The sequence below is a fragment of the Canis lupus genome, chromosome 14, assembly GCF_048164855.1.
Source record: "Canis lupus baileyi chromosome 14, mCanLup2.hap1, whole genome shotgun sequence".
NCBI classification, from domain to species: Eukaryota; Metazoa; Chordata; class Mammalia; order Carnivora; family Canidae; genus Canis; species Canis lupus.
Window position 1 is genome coordinate 29,045,609 of NC_132851.1, and position 21,739 is coordinate 29,067,347.

At 44.0% G+C, this 21,739-nt stretch overlaps 1 protein-coding gene across 4 annotated transcripts in view; it reads right to left on the reverse strand.

Annotated features, from left to right (window-relative positions):
- The window catches only part of ASAP1 (ArfGAP with SH3 domain, ankyrin repeat and PH domain 1), a 355,419-nt gene that overhangs the window by 35,185 nt on the left and 298,495 nt on the right, over positions 1 to 21,739 (reverse strand). For all 4 annotated transcript variants that reach the window (XM_072774515.1, XM_072774512.1, XM_072774514.1 and 1 more), the window contains 9 exons: positions 19,267 to 19,315; positions 13,469 to 13,632; positions 11,757 to 11,890; positions 10,281 to 10,372; positions 4,784 to 4,970; positions 4,476 to 4,561; positions 3,019 to 3,134; positions 2,798 to 2,865; positions 1,701 to 1,808 (listed from right to left, as the gene is read on the reverse strand). In XM_072774515.1, the coding sequence (XP_072630616.1) occupies positions 1,701 to 1,808; positions 2,798 to 2,865; positions 3,019 to 3,134; positions 4,476 to 4,561; positions 4,784 to 4,970; positions 10,281 to 10,372; positions 11,757 to 11,890; positions 13,469 to 13,632; positions 19,267 to 19,315 (1,004 nt within the window). The remainder of the gene's footprint in view (positions 1 to 1,700; positions 1,809 to 2,797; positions 2,866 to 3,018; positions 3,135 to 4,475; positions 4,562 to 4,783; positions 4,971 to 10,280; positions 10,373 to 11,756; positions 11,891 to 13,468; positions 13,633 to 19,266; positions 19,316 to 21,739) is intronic.

Genomic DNA, 21,739 nt, shown 5'->3' on the forward strand with positions numbered 1-21,739 from the left:
TCACCCAGAGCCACCAGGGCCTGCGTGGACAGCTCAGAAATGTCCCTGGGATCTCCGCCTGGTGCAGGTGCCCACCAGCCGCCACCGAAGCACAGGCCTCCTGAATAGCCCTGGTTGCAGCTGCTTTCAGCTCCAGCACGTTTTCTACACTGAGGCCAGAGCTGCTGGGGAAACTTGCTCCCTTGACAATTAATCTCTGTTGGCTTCTGACTGCTTGGAGAAAGCCCAAAGGCCAAATTTGGCTCATAACTTGCTTCCCGATCTGGGATCCCTGATCCTGCAGGGCAGCCTCCTGCCTCTCCCACCCACCCACCCACCCACCCATCCACTTGAACGCACCTCACACACGGTGCTTCTAACCATTCCTCAGACTTCCAGCTCTATCACAACCCCTTGGCCTTTGCACATGCTGTTCTCCCTCCCTGGAAAGATGCATTCCTCCCCACTTCTTTGGCTGGCAAGTTTCCTCCCTACTCTCAGAAAACCATCTTCAATGGTACTTTCTTGGTAATTTCCTCACTGCTTTCCAAGGCTGAGGCAACTTTTCTGTTCTCTGAATATATCTCAGGGATTTTCCCAAGCTATTATTATAATGGTTATTCATTATAATTTGCCTCTTCTTAAAGTAGGACACCTTTGTATGACTATTCCTTACGTGCTGCCTAGGGAAGAGCAAAGGCTCAATACATATCCAACGTGCGGCACCTGAGTGGCAGTCGGTTGAGTGTCTGACTCTTGGTTTCGGCTCAGGTCATTATCTCAGGGTTCTGGAATCAAGTCCCGCATCAGGCTCCATGCTCAGTGGGGAGTCTGAGATTCTCTCTCTCCCTCTCCTTCCATCCCTCCCCTTACTCTCTCTCTCTCTCTGAAATAAATAAGTAAAAATATGTATCTGATGAAAACTGCATGAATGAACTTTCAAAGGTAGTTCTGAACTACCCATGAGGGTCAGAGAAAACTAGGTTTAATCTTGAGAGTATCTTTACTAGCCCTAAGACCTCAGGTTGCAAAAATCTGTGTGCATCAGTTTTCTCTTCTATAATATGGGACAGTAACAATACCATAGTGGGCTTTTGGTAAAAATTACTGAGGTAGCACAGAACAAACGTGCTTCCCACTGCCTAGTCCATACCCAAGTTCTTACTATCTCCCAGCTTTTTATTTATGAAGTAGCTGTTCTAATGGCTAATTTTATGTCTTCACCTTGCTGGGCTATGGCACCCAGGTGTCTGGTCAAATACTGGTCTAGATGCTGCTGTGAAGGGATTTTCTTTAGATGTAGTTAACGTTACATTAGATTTCCAATAAAAGGAATTACCCTCCATAATGTGGGTAGGCTTCCTCCAATCAGCTGAAAGGCTCTTGAGAAGATACTGAGGACCTCCAGACACCAGACCACACCATCAGTTCCCACCAGCCCACCTCATACCCTAGGTACTCACTAGCCCCCACAATCACATGAGCCAATTCCTAAAGATAAATTCTGATCTCTCTCCCTCTGCCTTCAACCATACTGGGTCTGGTTTTCCAGAGAACCCTGACTAATACAGCTGTGGAACCCAACAAGGATCAAAGAAGGAGCAAAGTAACTGGCCCTGGGTCAAAAGACCAGACACAGTCTTGCGAAGAACAATCTCATCTATGTGGCACAGAAAACCTGGGAGCAGCGGCAGGAACTCAGAGGCGCCGTTTGCACTCACTTTGTCATCCAGGTCATCATCGCTCTCATCCATCTCCTCCTGTCGCAGGTTCCACTCATATTCCACGTGGACGTGTGGGTTGAACTTCCCAGATTTAGCCTGGGAAAGCTGAAAGTAACAGCAGGGATAGCCACGTTATTGGAAGTGTTAGCCATCCCACTTTTACATAACCACTGAACAAATCCCACCTGGGTCCTGGTTTCAAATGAATCACCAGGAGCTGCCTGTAGGGCAAAACTCTGAGTCTACAGGGCTGAACTGCTGGAGGATTGGCTTCACAGGAGTTGCCCGGAATTACATGCAGAGTCTTTCTTAGTTTGGTAACATGAATTCTCTCTCAAATTAAAAGCTTTCTTAAACATTCTTAAAAATGAGCCTCTAAAGTGTAAATCCCTGGCTGGAAGGCAAAATCAAGAGTTAGTGCAGTAGGAGAGGTAAGCCTTTCAAGTCAGACAGTCCTGGATTGATTCATGGACCACTTTTCTTATCCATAAGATGGTAAGATCCACAGCTTCCTCACAGGATTCTCCTAAAAATAAAAACGTATACCTGCTGGCCTGCAGCTGGCACTGGGCAGAAACTCAGGGGATGGAACTTATTTTTTTGTCTCATCCTTCCCCACTGGTAAGAGATTCATGCTATGCTAAAGTCCAGGTGATACACAAGAACCAATGGGGTCAAAACGCTGGGGCTGGAGGGGGAAGCCGTGCAGTTAATATTTTGAAAACCACTATATTCTGAACTTAACTTGCCCAGTTTTTGGACGTAGCTCCCAAATAATTCTTCTTTACTACTGAGCTGCAGGGAAAACCTAAGGGTCTGGCATATAAAAACCATGACCTTAATTGATAAGCCTGTCTGGTAATAATATCTTTCAAATGCCTTTTAGCTCCTATGTCACAACTGCTCTGAGAAGACACAGAATGGCAAATTTATCATCCTACCACTTTTCCAAATGTAGCCTTAGTGCCTGTCTGAATTTCTTTAGCCAACGTTCAGAGAGATGAATCTGTTTCTTTTATCCCAATTCCAGCTTCTGAGAATGACATTTTAAGGCAGCTGGTGTCTAATGGATACCCCACCTCCATTTTGCTTACCAGATCTTCACACTGGGTGGCTTTCAATCTCTTTGCTATGTCCAGGGCAGTCTCCCCAGCTTGGTTAACTACAACAGGGGGGAAAGAAATCGGCATCATTATCTAAGGTATATATTGAAAAGGTTGCAGACAATAATCAGATTATAATGTAACACTCGAGTCTCAGTTTTAGCTAACTGAATGCTGACTCTTGTTATGAAGACGCTTGGTCACGCTCTTACCGACACTCACGGTGGGCTTGCTCCTGAGAAGAAGCTTCAAACACTCGGGTTTACCGTACATACTGCAGTAGTGTAGAGCCGTGTTGCCCAGGGCTGTCTGCTTATCCAGGTTCCCACTGAAGAATTAAAATGTTACCAGAAAAAAAGTATAACTTAAAATGCCATTTAAATAGGGCATGAATAATTTAAAGCTACAGATGAATCACTTATTTCTGTGCTAACAACGGAGTTAAGTTTGAGAACTACTTATAAGCAAGGAAAACGATGATGCTGCTAACATTACACCTCCATTTATAAGCCACATGATGACAGCAATAGCCAGCATTTTCTGAGTGCCTCCTATGGGACAGACACTCTCAGCTTTTACATATCTTGGCTCATTAAATCTTCACAACCACCCAGTGGGGTAGGTTATGACCATCTTTGTTTCACAGATGAAAACACCAAGGTGCAAAGAGAATGAAGTACCTGCTTTCAAGACTATCATGGCACGGAAGATGGAGTAGGGATCTGAAAAAAGGCAGTTTGTCCCAGAGCCGACACTCTTAACTACTACACTGTACTACCTCCAAGGGGAGGGGTGGACATTCATACAATGTGGCTTGTGTCCAGGCACCATTCTTCACATGTGGGTTCAGATCCCCTTGCTATTTTGACCACTTGTCTTTGGATGAGCTTCAGTTACTCCTAATAATCCGTGGCTTACAGAACTACCCACTGAAGAATATGGCAAGTCCAAACTTCCTGTGTTCAATACTGTACTCCTATTACTATGTCCCAAATTTGACTTAGTTATTGAGTCACACTGTACAGTTTTTTTTTTTTTTTTTTTAAGATTTCATTTATTTGAAAGACGGAGAGACACAGAGCATGAATGAGGATGAGTGGGGGTGGGGAGGCGCAGAGGGAGAGGGAGAAGCAGACTCCCCGCTGAGCAGGGAGCCCAACATGGGGCTCTATCCGAAGACCCCAGGATCATGACTTGAGCTGAAGGCAGATGCTTAACCCACCGAGCCACCCAGACACCCCGACACTATAGTTTTATAGTGAAATTATGAACAATGAAAACTCATAGATGCTGTGGAGCTGTGCTTGCTGTTAAGTCTTCCCTCTTACAATCTTTCCTAATGCAGTGGGTTTTGACAGAGACAGGATTTTATATCTTTCTAGGCCAGAGCTGGCAAGCTATAGCCTATAGGCCATGCCTGGCCCTCCATTTGTTTTTTAAATAAAGCTTTATTGGAACACAGCCATGCTCAATCATTTACATATGGTCTATGGCTGCTTTCACAGTACAATGGTAGAGCTGAATAGCTGTGATAGAGACCTCATGGTCTGCAAAGTCAAAAATAGTACCTGACTCTTTACAGAAAGCTTGTTGATTTCTGATCTGGGCCCCTGAGAAGACTGGTTTGCATTAACTTATAAGGTGTACTCAGAGAAGATGAAAAGCATACCAGTTTTGTACAAGGAAGTCAACCAAATGGAGAGACGTCTGGTCTGCAGTTCGGACTGCAAGATGAAGTGCTGTCTCCCCAAGCTCCTGAAAAGGACAGGATGAGTGTAAGTAGGGTAACCGCAGATCCTACTTTACCTATAGCAGCTTTGTTCATATCAGCTACCTGGAAGTAATTATTAACGAGTACTCCTCTCACTCTCAAATTGTCTTGATTTAGACACGGTCACTCAATGTATTAGAATCTCAGTATCTTTTACATTCATTTTCCACATTCTGTTTTATCTTATGGTTTTAGTGGAGCCTCACCTGTCCGGATTCCAGCAGTGGTTCCATTAGCTCCACCCCCTCTGCATAGACTTGAATTAGTGCAAGTAAATCCCTGGATTTGATGGCCTCGAGCAATTCATTCAGTTTAGCTGATGGAGATGAACAGGCCTTCCTTGAAAACTTATGATCTACATACTTTGCGGTAATATATTCTTTCCGTACAGTCCTAAAACAGGGCAAAACAACATGAACAAAGATTTTTTATTTTCTATGAGCTAAGAAAAATCTACATTTTTCTGAAAAAACAAAACAAAACAAAACAGTTCTCTTTAAATGAGATAGACTCACCTGTACTTCTTTCAGGATTTAAACAAACCAGGTTCTAAACCAAGTTACCTCATCACAGACAGGATGAAGAAACTGACATATATATGTAGTAGTGTATGTGCAAGCAATATATAGTTACAGAATTAATGAGCTCACAGATCATAGCAGATTTCTTTTCCACTTTGAGCAACAGCTTGAGAAATCTGGTATTTACTACTTCAAATTCAGATACATATGAAGTATACAAAGAAATTAAGAAATTTTATTTTATTACTTATTTTTGAGCTTCAGAATAAAGGGGAGTTGTCTTTCCTGCAGGTTCAGTTTGGGAGTTACTCCCTAAGTCTGAGTGTGTGTAAGCGTTTCTATTCTTTTCTTGAGGACTCATCCTTTCTCCACTTCAGGTTTTGCCCCAAACTCCGGGACTGAGGCCAGCCACCTCCCAGCTACAGGGGTGAGGATCTGACCTAAGTAGCCCCTGGTTACTTTTGTCACCTTTGGTGAAAGGCTGAAATGGAAGTCCACTCAGAGGAAAGGAAAGAAGAATCGGGAAGCGAGCTAGGATCCAGATGATACTGTTTGACATCCTGGAGCCGGCCATACCTGAACTTATCCCATGATTTTCCCAGTTACATGAGCCACTTAATAAGAAAGCAGTAAATGGATTTTGGGTTCAAATCCTAGTTCTACAGCACACCAGCTGCATGACCTTGGGCAAATTACTTCATCTTTCATAAGCTTTAGCTTTTTCGTCTGAAAATGGGGAGAATAGCACATTGGTGTATTTTGAATTAAAGAATGTACAGTACTTATAAGGTGCTTTCTTTCTGAGAAAGCTCTAACTCATGGGACATAAGATTTCTTGCTCAGGAAAAGGTATTCCATCTGTGAAGGCTACTGCTATTTCTTACCATCCCCCCCACCCCCATCCCACAGTGTACCAAGCTGATGCCTCTTCATTTCATTCTGGGTCAGTAGTGAAGGGGTGAGCTGATTGATGGTAGCACACGCCCTTTGGTGACTTGTAGATTCAGCTCAGTGACTAAGATCCTACTTTTATGGGTATCCTTTATACTCAAGTCAAAGTCCTTTGAAGATGGCCACGGCCTGATGAGCTGGAGGACTTTCAGACATGTGAGAGGTTGGCCGAAACCTGCCTTCTGGCCTCCCACTGCACATGACTTTACAAAGTTTGAAAGGCAGCTACTGTGTGACAGATGAAGTATCAGATTTAAGAATGAAATGGCTTGATTTAATTCCGATATCAGATGCTAGCCATGTGACCCGGGGTAAAGCTATGCCTCAGTTTCCTCATCTGTAAAATATTAGTAGTCCTACCAGTCTTACTGCCTTCCGGGGAAGCAAGAGTAGATATGGAACAAAGAATGACACATGATCATGGGTTCATATATAAGCTTCCTTTCTAGTATTATCCAAGATGGTAGAGGGAGGATCGATGGTAGGAAGCTATAGGAGGGAAATCTGAGACAGCTGTCTCCATGTATTGAGCTAAGTTGTGGCACCATCTGTGGGAAGGCTTCTTAGCACTAGAAATGTCGTGCAGATGCCACACAATAATTTGGTAGAAATGATGCTGAGGGCACCTAGTATTGCATGGGGAGATGCCCCAGACCACTCTGAAGAGCACTTCCACCTTGGGTCTCTACTTCCATGGCTACAGAAAGTGGCTGAGCTCTCCACAGGCATGATGTTTAACTCTTCCTGGGCTCCACCACAGTCCCCGGCAGTAAAAGGCTTTCTGACATGGAGTGACAGGGAAGATGGAAAACAGATGTGTCTGAAAGTTGACATCAGAGCTCTACCTGATGGCTGATGAAAGACAACTTGCCTTGTGTCCTTGCCACACCTGGCCCTTCCCACTCACCCTGGTGCAGGTAATGGCATTCGCTATTTACCTAGACGCTCAGGCCCAAACCTTGGGTGTCAATTTATAGTTTAATTAAATGTCCCATGTTTGAAGTGGTCAGCAAATCCTGTGGACTCTTCCTTCAAAACATATGGAGAATCCAACTACTTTCCACCACCTTCACCACTCCATCTTAGTCCACACCATCTTTGTTTCTCAGTGGACCTGGTGTTAAGTTTCTCCTTGGTGAAACCCGCTCCTCCATCTCTCCCTCACAGACCAGCCACAGCTGGGTTTCTCAACCTCAGCCCTAGTGACACTGTGGTTGGATGATTCTTTGTCATGGTTGCTGACTTTCGCATTGTAGGATGTTTAGCAGCATTCTGGTGACTCCCTCTGCTTAAAGCCTTCTAATCACACAGAAAATAAAATCCCCAAACAACCCATTACCTAAAAGGCCCTCTGCGAGCTGGTTCCATCTCCATTGTGCATGGCGTCTGTGGCCACTCTCCTGCTCAGGCCTCTAGCTATACCTGCCTTCTTGTTACTGTGAGGAATGTGCCCAGCCCGTCCCTGCCTCAGGGCATCTTCACCTACCCTTCCATCTCCCAGGCTCGCTCCCCCATCCCTCCACCCCATGTGTGTCCTTCATATCCTTTAGATCTTCATCAAATGTCAAGTCCTCAGTGATATTCCTCGAACATCCTGATGACAATGCCTCCTATGCTTCATCTTCTTACCCTATTATATTTTCTTCAAAGTACTCATTACCATGCTTTGTGCCCTCCTCTCCACAGTTGGAATGTAAGCAGGACAGGAGCTGTCATGTTCACTACTGTATCATCAGCACTTAAAAGAGTGCCAGGAACATAGAAGCTGCTGAATAGGAGGGAGTAAACTGTGTGTCACCAGGGATCTGCTTTGTTCTTCAGGGCTGCTGGCCAAATAAGAGGATGGTGATAATGAAGACTATGGTCGTGGGGACAGTAACGGTGAATTCACTACATATTGCCCGAAGCACTGGTGACTCAACCACTTCTGTCCTCACCACACCCTCGGAGACTAGCACAGACAGGTGGGGTTACTTGCCCCAGATCAAGATTCGGGAATTGGGGGACACCTGGGTGGCTCAGTGGTTAAGTGTCTGCCTTCAGCCCAGGGCATGATCCTGGAGACCCCGGATTGAGTCCCACATTAGGCTCCCTGCATGGAGCCTGCTTCTCCCTCTGCCTCTGCCTGTGTGTGTCTCTGCCTCTTTCTCTGTGTCTTTCATGAATAAATAAATAAAATCTTAAAAAAAAAAAAAAAGATTCCAGTAGTCTGGAAACTTAGTCACTCCGTTAGAGATTATATGGAGGCTCACAAGCATTTTGGAGGGAAGGCCTGAGAGAAGCCAGATGACCATGGGAGGTCACAGAACAGACGGGCCAGAGTGGGCTGCCTACCGTGAAGGAAGCAGGAAATACAAATCCAAGCAGGAAATACAAATACAAAGTTTATCCTAAAGTGATGCCTCCAAGGCATGGGCCACATAAACATTTAAAACTGCTGCTGAGGCAGGAATGCACTGTATATCGGAGCGCTCACTGCTTCCTGCTCTTTGGCGTAACTTCAGATAGTGTTTGTTCGTGGCTGTTTTGTGATCAAATTCACTTCTGAAAAAGCTTTACTTCTCAGTGTGTTTTGTGCTCATTAGTGTGGAAAGACAGCCAAACCGTTTCTGCCAGGACGGAGCTTGAGCACTGTTGTTTAAGCCCAACGCCCTGAGACAGGGTTAGGATATTAAGTAGGTGCCCAACTTCCCTGACTTCTTCTGTGACACTTTCACAGGAATAAGGAAGTGACTGTCTAATTTCTAGATTAATAGCCACCTTCCTCTCCAGATGGCAGGCATCACGAGGACAGAGTTTACATCTAGTTTATGTTTTGCCTGTTCCCCAGCACCTGACACACTGCAAAGGATGCAGTGAGCATGCAGCACGCATTTGTTGGATTCAAGGAAAGACCACCACTGAGAGGCCTGCTGGGAGATTGTATCTCATGATTTTGGAATGAAAACATCATGTTTCTTGACTGTGCCCCATAACTGTCTCAGTGCTCTGTGGACGTGGTGCCTGAGTAACCCCCAAGGAGGGGCTTGGCAAACATTCGAGTGGGCATCTACCTCACAAAGGCTCCCCGCTTAGTTGAGCTGGAATAGGAGCTGTCTTCCTTTTTTTTTTTTTTTTTTTTTTAATATTTTATTTATTTATTCATGAGAGACACAGAGATGCAGAGACATAGGCAGAGGGGGAAGCAGGCTCCATGCAGGCAGCCCGATGTGGGACTCGATCCTGGGACCCCAGGAATACGTCCTAGGCTAAAAGTGCTAAACCGCTGAGCCACCCAGGGATCCCCAGGAGCTGTATTGCTATCCATGCATGGTACTTAAGAATTTTAAGTGTAAATTCAATGTGAAAACATTTTTTAATAAGTTCAAATATTCACATGACTCAAAAAATAAAAATGATACCAAAAATTGTTTACTGAGGAGGGCTCATGACCACGACCACCCCAGAGTACGAACTTTTATTAGTTTCCTGTGTATTTGCCTGTGTTTCTTCCCATAAACACAAATAAATATGTTTATGTGTTTTTGACCACCCTTCCCCTGACTGGAAGGCAGGAGGTTTTGGTGCAGTGCTCCACACCTTGCTTTTTTGTCTAATGGTAATTCTTGGAGTTTGTCTTAAATCAGGATAAGTAGCTCCCTTATTCTTTTTACATCTGCATAGAGTTCTTCTATGTGGCTGTACCCTAAGCTATTTTAAGCAGAGGCCTATAGATAAATGCTTGTTTTTGTTCCTCATCTCTTCCTATACAGAACAGGAGTAAATTCTCAGAAGTGACACTGCAAAGTCAGAGTTGATGTGATGTTAATGACTGTGATAAATATGGTGACTCTGCTCCTCCTGCGCAGGGTACCATTAGCAAACCCATCAGCAGTGCCCAAGACAGAGCGTCTGTTTCCCCACAGCTTCACGGGTAAGCGTTTGGACTTTGGCTCATCTAATAGGAATGGGCCACTGCTTTTGTCTGTCTCTTGTTTATCATAACATGCCAGGATTTGGAGATAACCACCCTTATGAAGACATTCTCCACAGAGCAGCTGCAGCTGTAGCTACCTAGGGGACGGTGTAGTAAACATCATCTGTGCACTCCAGAAATACACTGCAAAATACTTTGCTTTGCTTTGTGTTTTCCTGTTGGGTTTTCCTCTGGAGAAAAAAAAAAATACTATAACCATTAAGCCACTGCTTAATTGAAGAATGGTAAAGAATTCAGTGTATTAGAAGTACTTACATATCACTTGAAGGTGTGGGTTTTGGCGAGGGGCTGGGTAAATTTGCTTCCATAATATCATTAAAACTATTGTTTCCTACATTCTTGGCCAGCTGTAACATAAACAAAACACAGTTCAGCCACTCTTTACTTACTAGTTTAAACATTTCCTATGATTTGCTTTTGAGATTTGTGAATGTGTATCTTTCCTTCATTTGACTCAGGATACAAACCATCCATTCATCTGGTCAACAGGTATTTACAGAGACCTACTATGTGCCAGGCATGGAACCTTAGAGTGCTGGAAATAAAGAGAGGGGTAAACCGTATTCCTTCCTGTAGGAGCCAACAGACTTGCAGGGCCATTGATAAGATAACCAATACTTTTTATAAATACAATGTTGATAAATGTTGAATAGGATATAACCCCCTCACCCCATACACCCTGAGATTAGACAGCAGGTCATACAAGTGAATCTAGGTTAAATGCTTAACGGTAGCAATTGTTTTTCAATCTCTATCATACCTCATTTTTAGACTGAGAAGATTTACTGGGCAGAGGAGGAGGTAGGATTCCTTTATATTTGGGGTACATGTAAAGATGCTGCAGGGAGCAGTTTCTGAGTTCAAGACCCTTCCAGGAAAATCTGTCCTGAAGGACCTCTGGTTGTTCAGATAATTTGGGGAGCAACGCAAAACTTAAGAAACATTCATGCTATCGGGTCTCTGAGGGAAAATTCTTGGGTTTATCACTTGGCAAGTGTCTAAGATTTGGACTATCCATATTTCTAGTTGTCAACTGGGTTTCATTACCTTAAATCAAGGAGATGGAGTGATACCACTTCCAGACTAAAGAAGAATGTGTTAGGTATAATAAGATCAGAGCTTTTTTTCTTCTTCTTCAATTCTGATGTGAATCAAGGAGTTAAGCATTAGTATGATACTTCCTAAATTTGCTACTTCCTCAATTGGGCTAACACAACAGAGACTGACCCACCACCGCTTAGAAGTTTCGGGTTAACGAGTGATGGGCTTTATTGGCGGTAGCTAACAGGTCACAATTCATGGGGGGCTTGTAACAAACTTACGAATAGTGAAAAGAGAGAAAAACTCTTTATTCACTATAGTTAGTAACTCAGGCCACTAAGAAAAGTGATTATTTGAGTTTAACACCTAATTCCCTTTACTGCTCTTGTAGTCAATCATCTTGAGTCAATCATGTGAAAACTAATTCTGAAAAAAGGCAGCTTTGAAAAAGCCCATCCCAGGAGAAAAGAGCCAGTTTAGGTGAACTAATTATACAAATGTGTGATTCATCAGTTCTTTAGAAAGGAAAAAGAAATAGTCAACATTACATACCACAAATTTACATTTTAAATACCCATGCAAATTCACTAAATTCAGGAACTGCAATTCTTTGTACTCAGCAAAAAGAACAGTCCAAAGCCATGTATTATTTATGACAGCAGTCATTCCCAAGGACAGGTCACTACTTACCAAGAGTTCAGAAGTTCCTAATTTGTCTAGTTCCAAAGACTGAATGCGAGAAATGTGAACCCCCATTTCCCTATGGATGCCGGAACATTCTATACAGGTCAAAATACCCAAGTTGGTGGAAAGCCAGGTGGGTTCTGTGGGGAAAGAACATTTTGAAGACAATGAAACAAACACAATACCAAATTTAATTGTGCCAACTACAAAGGAAACGAAAACAAGAGTGGTAAACCTTGTTAAGAATTAATAGGGAAAGATTTAAGTGGAAGACACAGATGCTTTCAGTTTAGCCTAGAGGCTCATATGAAGCTTACCAGCTTCTCGGAGAGCAATATGGGTGATAAAAGAAATTAAAAAAAAATTTCTTTCAATATTGAATTGAAAACAAAATTAAGTTCTTCATTCTTGTGAAAATGTGAGAAAGATTTTTCCTGTGAAGCCCCATGAAACATCCTCTCTAAGCACCTGTGTCTTTCTTGGCAGCTGCACAGACTGATGTGCAGCTCATGGGGACATGGCATAAGCTGTCATTAACCTTCCAGTTACAACCTGCATTAACCCACAATTCTGGTCACGGCTTCTCCACAAGCACTTCCCAGTAATAAGACAGTTGTAAATACTGAACGTCAAAGACTTCTTTTCACAGGCCTAAGCTATTTCTACAGCCCCCAAGGGCTCCACACCAGGGAAAGTATTTCCTTGTTACCAAAACTGTCAGGGTTCACTCTCTGTGGAAAGCTTGTTTCTGAGAGGTCAATACTCGAGTACTAACGACTCCGCTGCCACATCCTCACTATGTGAGTGTGTGAGTCACTATCACACATGCACATGAACATAGTAGAACCTGGAAGATTTGTCTCCGAGATGCTCGTGGCATGTTGTACGGAGAGTCCATTTTCACAAGGAAAACCATTAGAAAGTATATCATAAAGCTTAAGAAGCACAGGTTTGTGTCCACCTTCTGATCCCTACTAGATGTGTGACCTTGGGAGATCACTTAACTTCTCAGAGTCCCCTAGTTTTCTCAGCTGTAAAATGGCAAGGTTATCAGTGTATCACAGAGCATCTGCGAAGATTCAGTAAGAAAATACAGGCTAAAACAACTAGCAGAATCCTTATTACAATGTAAGCACTGAATGCATGTTACCTGTCGTCAATACCTACGTAATACAGAAGCTACCTGAAATCAGGAGCTTGGGGGAAGGGGATATCCACGTGACATAGAGGTTGGGGGGGTTTCACTGAGCAGAAAGGAAGGAAAGTAATGTACAATGTGTTGGGATGGTTTCATATGTAGCATTTCAGGAAGTCCTCAGAACAAAAGAGGTTTATTATCCAATTTTAGGATAGGAAACAGAAGAGGAGGACAGTAAAGGCACTCAGCATGAGGTCATCCAAGCTGGCTGGTGATTCAACACCAGGATGATGGACTCCATGTCCAGTGCTCTCTCCATATATCCATGGGGCTTGTTTAACTGGAAGCATTTGGGCAGGTAGCCATTTGGGGCATTTGAGGAGAGCAGGTGGGAGTTTGCCAGGCTGAGCAAATAGCATGTGTTAGAGCAGCTCACAGGTAGGACCATTCCAGTTGGAAATGTGTGGTGGGTGTATATCTATGCCCATAAGGAGATAAAGACTTAAATAACTAGCTCATTTTTATTCTATGGGAGGAGAAAGGCTGTTGAACAAGCTGGCTCAGGTTTGGGGGCAAATACCTGACGAGCCACAATCACAGCAGACGTCATTCCCAGGGAGCCGCTGGACATCCTCAATAATGGCTTTTGTCAGGTCTTCCAGGCTGTTCTCTCCCGTGCTCTGCTCTCCACGGAAGGCCATGGTTAGGGCCTCTTCTTTGCTATTCGTCAATACTGATATCCATCTGTTATTGAAAATAAAAGGAAGGAGACGTAAGAGCACAGCCACCGTTTTCTCCTCCTACTGAAAAAAAAAAAATCCCTTTTCGTCAAGAACAACCAAGAGATTCCTGTTCACCCTAGCCCTAACGTGAGGGAAAATGTAAGAAATTAAATCCAAAGGAAAGAGAAAGTCAAAAGAATGCAAAGCAACACGTTGAAGAAAACAAAACAAGGGAGAAGAACAGAAGAGAGGTAAAATCAGGTCAACTGAGGACGCGCAGGGGTGATGAGGTGGGTGCATTTCCACTTGGACAGAGTAAAGTGAATGTCAGAATGAAGAGGACTCGCAGTGGGACTAACCCAATGCAAGGATGAGAAAAAACTGGCAGTAAATGGATAGAAGGCAAGATAGTTTAGCACACAGCATCTGTTCTCTGGAAGTCTGTTTCATGAGCAACCGTGAGAATTTATGCTCGTGGAAAAGGTATATTGATACGGAAACATGCTGATGTTAATAATATGAAATAAAAAGTACAGATTATTAAATCACACACACAGGATGATCACAGTATGAACTGAACAAAACCACTGTCTGCGACCAGTCTATGCATAAAACCACCCCAATACACAATAATAAGTGTTTGTTATTAACATGAAATGACCGCAGAGTGGAACAGTTAATCAGGTGTTAAAATTTAAATTGTCAACTAGTTTTTCTAAATTGATTTTTTGTTTTTTTAAAAAAAGCAGAAAGACTTTATTTATCTGACAGAGAGAGAGAGAGAGAGAGAGAGAGAGAGAGAGACAGTGCAAAACTATAGCCAGGAGGAGGAGGAGAGGGAGCAGCAGGATCCCCGCTGAGCAGGGAGCACAATGTGGGGCTCCATCCCAGGACCCCAGGATTATGACCTGAGCCAAAGGTAAATGCTTAACTCCAACTGAGCCACCCAGGTGCCTCTAAACTGATCTTTTAGAATCGAAGCTTAGTTGACAAAGTTTTCAACTAAGTTTTGGATGGACACTGGGGAAATGCTGACAATATCATGTTTTCTGAAATAAATAAGAAAAAAACTGTTTATGTGATATAATGCCAAATTTAAAGGCATATAGGGTTTAAGTACTTCTGTTTGGGGGAAAGACGGCTACAAGGAAATTCACCAAAATGTTAATACTGGCTGTCTCTGAGTAATTTTCTGTAGGAATAATGGACAGATAGAATGCTTGACTCTGCCTGTCAATAATTTTCCAAACCTATAATGGGTTTGTATTACTTTCCTGATTGATTGAGGGGGGCAAAAAAAAAAGCTAAGTTCATTTTTTTTTTTTTTTTTAAAGAAGAAAATGAAAAACATTTCCAAACCAGTGTGTTCTCACCTACTGCATGGACAGCTAGTAAGTGCTCCCAGCAGAGAACACAGAGGTCCAGAACGGAGGCTCTGGCTTTTCTGTGTGTCTGGTCGGAGGACACAGATATGACCCAAAGGGCTATCTACAAAAAGTGTTGAATAAGTAATAGAGCAAAGAGAATTACAAGCCAAATCACCTGGAATGTGTGAACTGCAAGGCACGCCGGCTACTGTAGGCGGCGCAAAGCTTCTGTGTGTTGGAAGAAATACATCTGTACAGCTCAGCGTTTCCACTGTGCTGCAAACACTCAACACCTCAAAACCAACAGCCTCGGAATGGAGGCGAGGGGGAGTGCCATTCAGTACCTTCTAGATTATATTTTTTCTATCATTTAGTCTCAAGCTAAAAACTAGAAATTGTCTTCTTAAAAACAATTCAAGGGATGCCTGGTTGGCTCAGCGGCTGAGTGTCTGCCTTTGGCTCAGGGCATGATCCTGGGTCCTGGGATTGAGTCCCCCATCAGGCTCCCTGCGAGGAGCCTGCTTCTCTCTCTATGTCTCTGCCTCTCTCTCTCTCTCATGAATAAATAAATAAATCTTTAAAAACAATTCAAAACACTGGGCTCAACAGTGTATTTAACCAGTGGCACCATGTTACTGGAGTTTTCAGTCTGTCTGCAGAGTCTCTGCTTTGCCTTCCTCAAGTATTAGGGCATTTCAGCTATCTAATATACCAGGATCTGATCGACTGCGTACCAAGGACTTAGGTTTTTTTTGTTGTTGTTGTTGTTTTTTGAGACAGTGTGAGCATGAGAGGTGGGGGGAGGGACAGAGAGAGAGAGAGAAAATCTCAAGCAGACTCCATGTCCTGTACAGAACCCGATACAGGGCTTATCTCATGACCTTGAGGTCATGAACTGAGCTGAAATCAAGAATACGATGCTTTATCGACTGAATCACTCAGGCGTCTCCCCTTTATGATATTTGAGATATAATCCTCCAGCAAGCCTCTGAGTTGGGGGTGACAGTTCTTTTAGAGGAGGAAGCACAAGCCTAGAAATGTTTATGACTTGCAAGGTCCTCCAGCAGGACCGGTGTCACACTGGACAGAGACATTTGCACTGATTCCCCTTTCCAGGGTTCCTTCATGATGCCACATTTACCTCCTCACTCAAGAGATCAGGACAGACGGACAAATAAATAAATAAATAAATACGTACGTACGTACGTAAGTTGGTACTGATACTTAGAACCAAAGCCATCTCTGACAATTAAAAAATAAACTTTTAAAATTAAAGTAACAAGCATGCCAAAAAGTATAAGAAAATAATGCATCGTTGTATTTTAAGATTGTAAGGTTGCTTTGAGTTTACAGGATTAATAATGTTGGCACTGTACTAGGAGTTTTACGCATTGTATCTCCAGTCTCAAAGCCCTGTGAGGAGCCAGGTCTGTAATCCCCTTCTTACTGACAAGGCTGAGGTGGGATGATCCGCTCAAGTTCAAAAGGCCACTAGGGGCGCAGTCTGGACCAGAAGTCTTCAGCCTGACTTGAAACAAACATGCAGGGGCTCCTGGGTGGCTCAGTTGGTGAAGCATCTGCTTTTGGCTCAGGTTAGGATCCCAGATCCTGGGATGGAGCCCCACACTGGGCTCTCTGCATCTCCCTCTCCCTCTGTGCTGGTGCTCTCTCTCTCATTTTCAAAATCCTTATTTTCTATTTTTTAAAAACATTTTATTTATTAATTTGACAGAGAGAGAGAGAAAGAGAGAGAGAGCACACAAGCAGGGGGAACAGCAGGCAGAGGAAGAGGGAGAAGTAGGCTCCCCATGGAGCAGGAAGCCCGATGCAGGGCTCGATCCCAGGACCCTGGGATCATGATCTGAGCTGAAGGCAGATGCCTAACCAAATGAGCCACCCAGGCACTCCTAAATAAAATCTTTAAAAAAAGAAAAAAAAAAAAAGAAAAAGAAAAAAAGATGCAGCTGCTCTATTTCTGGCATCTTCCTGCTCCCTCAGTGAGAACGCAGTTCTATGTTTAATTTTACTGGACACCTTCACATGAGAAAGAAACTCAGTGACACCCTGAAGCTGTCTTTATGTAGCATGGAAGTAAATGAGGAACTGAAGCGTCCTCTGGGGGTGTGTGTGCACTTCCTCTGCAGAATGCCATTCCCTCCGACATCACTCAAAACGAAACCTCCTGTCACCACCACCAGCCCCAGAGAAGGCCAAGTGCAAATGTGCAGCAGCTGCTGGATGGGCCAAGCCAGCCTTTTACTAACGGGTGTTAAGTCCCACGGGTGAGAAGCCTGTGCCTCTTTCATCAAACTGGGACTGAATTCTTGTTAAGTCACCGAGTAAAGACAATACTACAGCTTGGGTTTGAAATTCGAACAAAGAAGCGGATGCGTTCCCTCTCTCACACCAATCTCTTACCTGTTCTCCCGCATAGGGATTCAGGGAAGGTGGAAAAAAAGAGAGGAAGAAGCAGTGAAACAAGTCCCTTAACCTGGCTTAGTTTTTTTAATCTGCAAAATGGGCATAAACAAGCCAAGCTCGTGACTGAAATGAGTAAAGATATGGTGAGTGAGGCGCTGCTGGCTCACAGTGAGCACCAATACTGAGGGCGACGAGACACCCACTGGGCCGAAGGACCTTCTTCCCTAACTTGACCATAAGCCCCCCAGGCTCCTGGGACTGTGACCACGGGTACACTGCCTCTCAGAGCCCTCATTTTCAAACTGGAGATAATAGCCTCTGCTTTCTAGGGTCGTTGTGAGGATTGACAAGGTCTGCATTAAGCACAGTATGATCTCAGTAAATACTACCTGAGTCCACGGGTGGAAGGCCAGCCCTCCTGCTCTTATTTCTTTCCTAGCCACTTGCCAGTTGGCCAACCTCAGATCAGCAATAGACATCAACTGCTTCCTTTCTATTCCTCTCTGTTGCTTCCAGGCCAGCAAAACCTGCACCTAGCCTGCAGAGTATTTATAACCTTCCCGCGCCCTCAGCAGCCAGCTTGGGCTGCTTCTTCTCCTCTTGGGAGTCATCTCTGAGTAACACTCCCAAGAACCACCCGAGAGGGTGCGTGTCCCTGTGTTCCCACAGCACCCTGTCCCCTGCCTTCTCTTCCAGCACAGACCGACTTTCTTCAGAGCAGGGGCTCTCACTTAGCCCCGTAGTCTCACAATTTGCAGTTTTGGGTCTGGAATCAGGGTTCATGAAATCTTCAGATGAATGAATGGGTCCGAGACTTTTCTCCTTCTTCTCCTTCACCTCTCCTACCTTCCCTCTCAGAGCTGCCTCCTCAGCCTTTTTTTTTTTTTTGCTATGTGTCTCTCAACTGTGCATCTTTCTGACCCATTCCTTATTCTCTTTCTGACCCTTTACCATTTCTCCTGAAATGGGGAAAGAGTGGGATTCTCCAGAGGAAGAAGAAAGAGGGAAGAGGGAGAGAGGAAGGAAGTGAACAGAATTCTGTGGCTCTCCAGAAAAATTCAGGAAAATAACATTTATTGTGTGTCACCAATGGGACAGGGCTTTGAAAATGGGAATGCCACACAAAGGCCTATCTGCCAGCTCCAACACAAACATCCTCCCTTTCTCCCAAGCAGCTGAGGATGTAATGGTTCCACACTGCCTGGCAGGCTACAGGAAGAAGAGGGAATGAGGATGGCCCAGGACTAGGGACAATATGAAGAAAGACAGTGGGAGCTGCCTGAGGTTGCATACCTGGTCAGGTGAGGTGGGAGTCTACCCAGGAGAGTGTGACAGCAAAGCCAGTTCTCCTCTCTACCCCCGGCTCTTGAGCCAGGCTCACCCACAGGAGTCACCTGCCCATCCTGCTCCCTTGGGGCCAGGCTCTCCTCCCCCCTTGCAGTTAAGAGCCAAGTATCCAGGCAGACAGGCTCAGTACCAGGTAAGCCCCTCCTGAGTACAGGCAGTGTGATTAAAGTGAGTATGGCACAGTTCTTGCCCTCAAGAGTTCTCTGTCTTTATAGGGCTCCAGACTGAACCAGGGGATCACTGAGGAACGTGAGGAGGCCCAGGGGTAGGAGGAAGGTACAGAGCCCTGGGATGGTGAGGCTTGAGCTGAATCTTGCAGGAAGTACTGGAATTTACTGAGCACCTGGACAGACACAGGAGAGGCTGTGAAGGTCCAGAGGTGAGACAGAAGCATGTGGAACCCTCAGGAGAGGTTCTCAGAAACAAAACATTTTTAACATAACATTTTTAAGGTACGGTGCACAGGATAGAGGCATCTTTTCAGTTGAAGATATTGTGCCATTATGTCAAAAACTACTTACGCTACATAATCCTGCTCATCTTCTGCCTGAAAGTGATATGTCCTATTATCTAAAATACAAAAAAGAAAATAAGTGAAACTTTAGAAAGTGGAATATCTTCAGGTATAATGTAAATTTTGAAAGTTTCTGGGAAAAAAAACAAAACAAATCACAGCAAAAGTAAGGTTTTAATATTATTTTTACACCATTCTGATTTAGCAGTTCTACAATCCACTTTGTCAATATTATTTTTCTGAAGTGCAACAGGAGTACAATAAAATAATGGCAAATACCAAACATCTGGCACTTCTTTTGAGAAAGAGAAAGAGGGATAGATCTTTCATGATCATAGCGGATGTCAGTGACCAACTAGAGACTGTATGTTACCAGTTCAGTATGTGACTGTTCATTTTCTTCTTTTTTATTTTTGAAGATTTTATTTATTCATGAGAGACACAGAAAGAGAGGCAGAGACACGGGCAGAGGGAGAAGCAGGCTCCTTGCGGGAAGCCCGATGCAGCACTCGATCCCAGGACCCTGGGGTCATGACCTGAGCCAAAGGCAGACATGCAAACACTGAGTCACCCAGGTGCCCTGACTTTTCATTTTCAATGTGTCTTTTACTGTTTCCTCTAAAAAAAAAAAAAAAAAGATTACTTTTCTGAAATGATTCATTAACTCACGGGGCAGCTCCACCAAATAGGCATACGCTGCCCCATGTTACTCTCTGGCTGAATCAGGCTTCAGGGAGGAAGGGCTTTGACTCTGCTCAAGGTTCTCTTTTAAGCTGCTGCCCAGGTCAGGAGGGAACAGGCTAATTTGGATAGTTTGGGCAGCTGTACACAAGGGAGGCTCTTCCTTAAAATTCAAGATTTGCTAGAATCTTCATATTCAGGTTGAACTAACTCTTCCTTATTCACTCACAACATGTCTATTCCAGGTCAGGTACTCACACCCCTCATCTCCTCGAGAGAAGCAAAGAATATGCTTGTCCAAAAACACGCCATGCACAGTGAGCCCAAGAGGCTTGGCTGAACCAGATTCAACCTCTTTACTGCTGTGTGACCTTGGGTAAGTCACTGAATATCTCTGAGCCTCAGTTTCCTCTTCCATAAAATAGGAATCTGATAGGGCTTTTGTGAGGCATGGCCATAATGTATATAGAGCACCTAGAACATATCAGATGCTCAGTGATTGATGGGTGTTATTAATAACCTACAGGTTCTCACTTCTAGGAGTTTTAGCTTTTCAAAGTCATATTATAACTCCGAATTTTCATATTTCTTTCTCATCAATAACCTGATAAATTTCTTGGTCATAAAGAATCATGGGGACTCTGAACTTTAACAGATGCTGCATAATCCAGTTTGGACTCCATCTAAAAGGTCTCATGAGGGATCCCTGGGTGGCGCAGCGGTTTGGCGCTTGCCTTCGGCCCAGGGCGCGATCCTGGAGACCCGGGATCGAATCCCACATCGGGCTCCCGGTGCATGGAGCCTGCTTCTCCCTCTGCCTGTGTCTCTGCCTCTCTCTCTCTCACTTGTGTGCCTATCATAAAAAAAAAAAAAAAAAAAAAAAAAAAAATTTAAAAGGTCTCATGAAAGATTCAGTCCCTTGGGTTGAAACTGTTTTGGGGCTTCCATTCACCCAATTACATCAGAAGGATTTCAAGGGGCAGGAAAGTGTTTCGGTGTTCTGCACACAGATCATGCACTTGCACTCTTGGACAGCCCTATGGGGCTTTAGAGAGAAGAAAGAATACTGAAAGTTAATGTGCAGAGATTCATAATATAGGTGAGTCACCTTATTGGCACTATCATCCTCCTCCTTTATAAAAAGGCGTCCCTTCTCGGGTACCTGAAGGTACTCCATAAGTGCATGCCCAGGATCAGTGTAAGCACAGGGAGTCAGTCTAGAGGAAAACAATCTTTCCTCACTCTCTGAAGACCACGAGGATACAGGCCATAGGTCGGAGGATGGGAGGATCATTATGTGCCCTCATCACAAGAGAAAAGCACACAATGACCCATGGATTAAGAGAGTGATGGGGGGATGCCTGGGTGGCTCAGCATCTGCCTTCGGCTCAGGGCGTGATCCCGGGTCCAGGGATCGAGTCCCGCATCGGGCTCCCTGCAAGGAGCCTGCTTCTTCCTCTGTCTCTGTCTCTGCCTCTCTTTCTGTGTTTCTCATGAATAAATAAAATCTTTTAAAAAAAAAAAAAAAGAGAAAGAGTGATGGGATGCAGTGTCTTCCGTTCGGGAAGTGGGAAGGCAGTTCTACCTGGAAGCAAGATGATTTTTTAAGAGCCCTATTTTGCAGGGACAAAACTCTGGGCATGGTTATAACTCTTATAGGGTTATAGTGGCACACCTGCATTCTCAAGTCTATGCCAGAGATTCTTAACCACAGATACACATCAGAATCACCTGGGACTTCTTAAAAAATATTTATGTCCGGCCTTCACATCAAAGACTGTGATTCAGCAGATCTAGGA